This window comes from Grammomys surdaster, unplaced genomic scaffold (assembly GCF_004785775.1).
Source record: "Grammomys surdaster isolate TR1022 unplaced genomic scaffold, NIH_TR_1.0 362, whole genome shotgun sequence".
Taxonomy (NCBI): Eukaryota; Metazoa; Chordata; class Mammalia; order Rodentia; family Muridae; genus Grammomys; species Grammomys surdaster.
Genome location: NW_021604781.1, coordinates 3,581,625 through 3,587,624, shown reverse-complemented (window position 1 = coordinate 3,587,624; position 6,000 = coordinate 3,581,625). Strand labels below are relative to the sequence as shown.

Sequence of the window (6,000 nt, the reverse complement as noted above, 5' to 3'; positions counted from 1 at the left end):
GGGATGTCACACAGGGTGCAGGGGATGTCACACAGGGTGCAGGGGATGTCACGCAGGTGCAGGGGATGTCACACAGGGTGCAGGGGATGTCACACAGGGTGCAGGGGATGTCACACAGGGTGCAGGGGATGTCACGCAGGTGCAGGGGATGTCACACAGGGTGCAGGGGTTGTCACACAGTGTGCAGGGGATGTCATACAGTGTGCAGGGGATGTCATGCACTGAGAAACCGTCCTTGAATATTTCACATAGGAAAGTGAAGTATACCACTTTGGGGGACAACAGGAGCTTCACTTGTGATCATTCCTTCAGGGGATGAGTTTGATAAGGTTCCTAAACAGTAGAATCACTCAACAAGTAAACTCATGTATAAACACCTTGTTCAAATTATATTTGACGACTCTTGGATTTCCTGTAGCTCTCTAAAGCCACATGGTATGGAATGAATTATTGGTGGTTTTAAAAATCACAGCCCAGTCCCCTCCCCCTCTTCTCTCACCACTCCCTTCCTGTTCAGACAAGGTCTGTTGTAGCTGAGGCTGGCCTTGAACTCCTGATTCTATTGCTTCTGCCTCCTAAGTATTGAGAGTACAGGTGTTTGAAACTCGGTCCAGAGTTTCAGTTATTTCTGAAACGGCTGCCACTCCCTCTTTGGGGTTGGGGCATGGCAACTTGTGTTCTACTGGGTAAGAAGAGGAATGAAGGAAAATTCAGGATATGTTTTTATAAACACCCATGTACATGGCACGAACATACACACACACACACACACACACACACACACATATACGATAAGCCCCTCACCATCCTCAGCATCTGCCTCTGGTTTCTGAAACCCACAGTCGTATTTCCCCAACAGAGCATGACCAGGAATGAACCTCCAAGAGAGTCTCTTCTTAAGGAGCCATCTCCAGTAGTTTGCCACAAAATCATTTTTAGTTCAAGAATGGAACATTGTGCAAATCACTTTAAATATTTCTGGATTTTGTTTACGATGCCCATTAATTATATGTAATTATTATAATTATTTTAAAAAATATTCATATTGAGTTATTAGCTCCATCCTCTAGAGCCAGGCATGCATAATGAATGGAGTAATGGTTAAGTTATCAGTGGCCCTTTTAAAGTCTCCATCAGCAGGATAAGTTCTTAGTCTAGTTGCTGTCATGTGACATACAGCAGATTTAATTGTAACTTCCAATGATTCAATTATATGAGATTTTAGTACCTATGAATTCATGACTAAACAGATGTTTTCCAGAGTCTTGAAGGTATAAAACACGTATTTAAACAGAGACAGTTATGTGAGCTATTTGGAAAATTTTCCACAAGCCTTTCTTCATTAGAGACACGTCTCCATGCTTCACCTGCTAACCTCTCAGGGGACAGTCATCCCTCTGGTCAGATATAGTCAGCTAACGACACATCAGTCAAGCCTCTCTTCATCTGGCATCCATTGAGAGTTAACCATAGCAGCCATTAGAGAAACACCATCCGTGTGTTTGAGGCTTCGGAAAGCTCACCTTGTCCCCAACACACACATATTTTTATATACATGACATTGACCCAAGGAAAATAGGCAGAGAAAGTAGGGCTGGCTGGCTCCCTTGTCAATTCCGGCACATTACTGTAATGTGCTCTTGACGTCAGGATCATGCGGGCTTCCTTAATTGGCTTTTAGTACCTAATAGTCTACAGAAGTTTGATTGTTCCAAGTAGAAAGACAGTCTCCCTCGTCATTTAGATGAATAATCTTGGAAGAGAACAATCATATTCTTCCTAGTAGACCATGCTACTTACAGTTCTCCTAAATTTTTTAATGAAGAAAATGTCTTCTCTGGAACAAAACCAATTTGATTTCTAGGCAGAAACCTGTAAAACATGGTGAGAGTCAGCACTGGGGGTTTTCGTTTGCTGTCCCAATCAGTTCCTGCTGGGAGATGCCACTGCTCCGGGTGCCATTTAACAAGCCCTCTTTGAGGGCTGGCTCAACGGGATAGCTTTCTGGTTTTTAACCAGAGCCAAGCAAAACTTTGCTCCTGAGATACCCTCGTTTCTCAGGAAGCACTGCTGGGAGCAGTTCCAGGCACCGAGGGTGGTCTGTGAAGTTACATCTTGTTTGGTTTCTGATCGTTCTTAAAACTATCTTTTTAAAACTTTCCTTTTCCCTTACCTTTCGCTGGTCACCTGTGCAATCAATAAGTATTGTTGAGTGCGTGCTATCCCCAGAAAACTTCAATTACCAGAAACACACACTAATTGTTTCTTATCACAGGAATGCCAAGGTGCAGATTGGCCAATTCATCTGCCCTCCCCACCCCCAGAACAGGCACAAACAGCAATCGGAATCGTCAGTAAGAGTCTATGGCCAATCAGAATGCACTAAACTGCTTCCTGCTTTCTTCAGGTACACAGACCCAAATGATGAGTCTAGCCACTTTGCAGTAAAGGATTTCATTTAACGGTAAATAAACACATCGTTCTTTGCCCTTTTCCACTATTGAACATTCACATCAAGGCTGGAAACAAAGCAGTACTTTGAAATCCAGGCTCAGCCTTTTTCTCGACTCTCCCAATCTACAGGCCTCTCGTACTTGTCTACAGGTACTTACAGAACTGTGAGCGAGTCGCACATTAGGAAGGTGGAGTTCGTAATGTACTTTATCCTGTTGTTTGCCATATCCCTGAAAGCCACAGAGGGAAAACACTTCAAACACCTTTGTATAAATCATCTGCTAACATTGGTAGAACGCTTTTCGTTGGTAGAACAGTTCTGAACTTTATCTTTCCTTCATTCTATTTCATTTGGGGCATCTTTCCTAATGTTTGTGGGCTTTCTATAACTTATATGGTTTCTGTTTTCTTCCAAACTGATGATAAAACAACATCAACAATAATAATAACAATAAACCTAAGGGTAGGGCAATTAGATATTTGGAGTGGAAGTGTCTTTCTCTGCTGGGTACCATGCTGTTAGCCCTACTTGGTGGTTTGAATGAGTCTCAGTCATTTGAATACTTGGTACCAGTTGGTGGCTCTTTGGGGAGGATTAGGAGGTGTGATCTTGCTGGAGGAGGTATGTCACTGAGGGTTGGTTGGGTATTGAGGTTTCAAAAGACTGTTGCCACTTAGAGTGTGCACTCTGCTTCCTGTTTGGGGCTCTAGATGTGAGCTCTCTGCTGTTGCTCTGGCCACCTGCTGCCTGCCACCTCCACGCTGGTACCATAGCCTCTCACCCTCTGGAAATGTGAGGACAGAACAAACTCTTCCTCCTATTAAGTAGCCATGGCGACAGTAAATATATATTACCACAGCGATGTAAAAGACGAAGACACTGTACTATATGCTGGATTTCATCCACCACCCTCCCTTGGGCTGGTACTGCTCCTTTGTCTACGAAGTGTTCCTGCAGGGGTGACGTCATTATGCCCCATTCAAACGAGTCAGGCCTCTGAGAGGCTGGGGGTTTCATTTCCAGCTTGCCCGGTAAGTGTCAGAACAGTCTTTCCCCATCAGATCTTTCTGAATCCACAGCCCAGACACTTATGTGTCCTGTGGCAATCTGGACCATTGCCTCACAGTCTGCCCCATGCCAGTCAGTATTGTGGTGAAGGGGAAGCTCAAGCCAATTGTCCCGCACAGACTGTTCACACAGATTTAGGACATAAATCTTGGTCTGTGTGATATCAAAGACATAGGTCTTTTTTACATGGCCTTCCACGGGGACGCTGGTGCCCAGTATAGCACAGCTCTGAGTGTGGCAGGGATGCAGCTCCAGAGTTGGGGAACTTTCTAGAAGTGTAGACTCCCAGGCTCCCCAGCGGACCTGCTGGATCAGAAGCTCCTCTTGGCATGTCCTCCTCTTTGAGCTGCTCAGAAATGTCCTGAGAACTCCAGAGAGCACTAGCGGGGACACTGCTTTCTTCCAGCTGGATCCTTGGCACAGCTGGCATCCTGTACACTCTGGAGACAGCCTCTAGAACCTCTGGAATTCTCATTTTTAGCAGTGTAGTGCGGCAGAAGGTGGGAAAAAGCAAACTTTTAAACTAGTTTTTCTAATATATTTCTCTCTGTGTCTCTGTCTCTCTCTGTCTGTCTCTCTCTCTCATCTAACTATGTAGATCAGGCTGGCCTCAAACTCACAGAGAGCCACCTTCCTCTTCGCCCTGAGTGTTAGGATTAAAGGTGTGCACCACAATTTCTGGTCTTTCTCTTTCTGAGGCAGGGCCTTGTTATGCAACCTGGTTAGGCCTCATCCTTGAGCTCCACCTGCCCCTTCTCTTTTCTGTTTCCCAGTATGTAAATGAATCTGCTCAACTTGTAAGTATTTTTAAGACTAGGTCTTATGGAGCCGAGATTGGCCTCAGACTCTATGTAGCTGAGAGTGGCCTTGATCTTCTGACCCCTCTACAGATTCCCTGGAACTGGAGTTAGAATTGCTGATAGTTGTGAGCTGCGCTGTGGCTGTTGGGACTTGAACCCATGACCTCCCAAAGAGCAGTCAGAACTCTTAACCACTGGCCCATCTATCTATTCAGCCCCTCTTTTGATTTCTTTTTGAGATAGAGAATTCACTCTGTAACCCAGGCCTAGATTAAACTCTCTGTCCACCTCCCTCAACCTCCAAGTGAAGTGTTCCAGTTATTCTCAAAAGATACTTTACTGCTTTATTTCACAAGGTTATGTAGGGTCATGTCTCTGCAAGTGTATAATGCACGTTGACCAGACTCCGCCAAATTCCCTGCTATCCTTCCCTCTCCTCAAAAGAGCTTTAAAAACAGGAAGTAACCGTTAGATTTTAGTTTGGAAGAGACACCCTAGATGGATTTTAAAGATAATTCTGCATTGAATTCATGGCTACCCTCCTTAATCCCAGCATAGAACAAGCTCAGTCCTTAGTGAATACTCACACCCAGTTGAGTTGAGGCATCTGGGCACACAACCTTTGAGGAAGAGCCTCGAGCCGGTTGCTCACCATGGACCTTCACAGAGAAAATGGCAGTTAGACACAACATGATTAAGCTACATTAACGAGAGGAGTTTGCTCTCCACAGTTTTGAAGATTGTCTGCCGTAGTCTGTGTATCAGGATGAAGTTTTTGTACATAACTACACCTTTACACGTAGTGCTTAGGTGTGTGTACAGCAAGCGCTAAGGCCCTGCCAGCCAATGCTGTGTGTGTATGGTGTGTACATCCTAAGACAACGATTCCTCTGCTCCATTTTATGATGTAAACTAAAGCAAGTAGCAGGCAATAACTGTGAGGCTCGTGATCGTTCCCCTTGTGTGCTGCCAGCTTGTAATGATTTCCAGCGCCATTAGCTCTTGAGATGTTTTCTCAGGATGCATTAATCATTTACAGCATTGAAGAGCCACACTGGAAACAGCATAATGGAAGATGTGACAGCAAGGGGAACCATCAAAAGCCAACAGATCGTGAGCATGCTAAGATACACGGTTAACTTATACTGTGCTGTAAGATACACGGTTAACTTGTGATGCTGCAGTCCCTGTGATAAATGGACCGGTCAGAGTGGATGCTGCATCATCCACTGTAAAGGATCATGGCAACCTCTGGCCCCCAGTTATCCCAGGACGTTAACAATGGAGGCACAAGTAGGAAAACAGCTCCTTCAGTAGGCAAAATTTGGAATTTTCATTGGCTGTCACTGGGCAAAAGCACATTTTCCTCTAGTGAGAATGGAGTTGGAGGCTGGAGAGATGGCTCAGTGGTTAAGAGCACTGGCTGCTTTTGCAGAGGACCCTGCTTCAGTTGGCAGCTCACAAGGGACTAACTCCAGTCCCAGGGGATTTTCTGCCCTCTTCTGGCCTCTGCGGGCACTACATGCATGTGGTGCACCGACAAGCAGGCAGGCAAGACACTTGTGCACAAGAAGTAAAAATAACAGATCTTTTAAAAATGGCGTTGGAACTGTGCTCCTATGCGATCCTTGTGTACTTTGCTCAGTTTAGGATTTCAGGAACCAAAAGCAAACCTTT

At 45.1% G+C, this 6,000-nt stretch overlaps 1 protein-coding gene across 3 annotated transcripts in view; it reads right to left on the bottom strand.

Moving 5' to 3' along the window:
* The window catches only part of Rxfp2 (relaxin family peptide receptor 2), a 61,779-nt gene that overhangs the window by 24,009 nt on the left and 31,770 nt on the right, over nucleotides 1-6,000 (bottom strand). For 2 of the 3 annotated variants that reach the window (XM_028779775.1, XM_028779776.1), the window contains exons 9-10: nucleotides 4,911-4,982; nucleotides 2,613-2,684 (exon numbers count right to left, since the gene is read on the bottom strand). In XM_028779775.1, the coding sequence (XP_028635608.1) occupies nucleotides 2,613-2,684; nucleotides 4,911-4,982 (144 nt within the window). Of the gene's footprint in view, nucleotides 1-1,800; nucleotides 1,873-2,612; nucleotides 2,685-4,910; nucleotides 4,983-6,000 lie in introns of all 3 variants that reach the window. The other variant, XM_028779774.1, reaches the window with a different exon arrangement.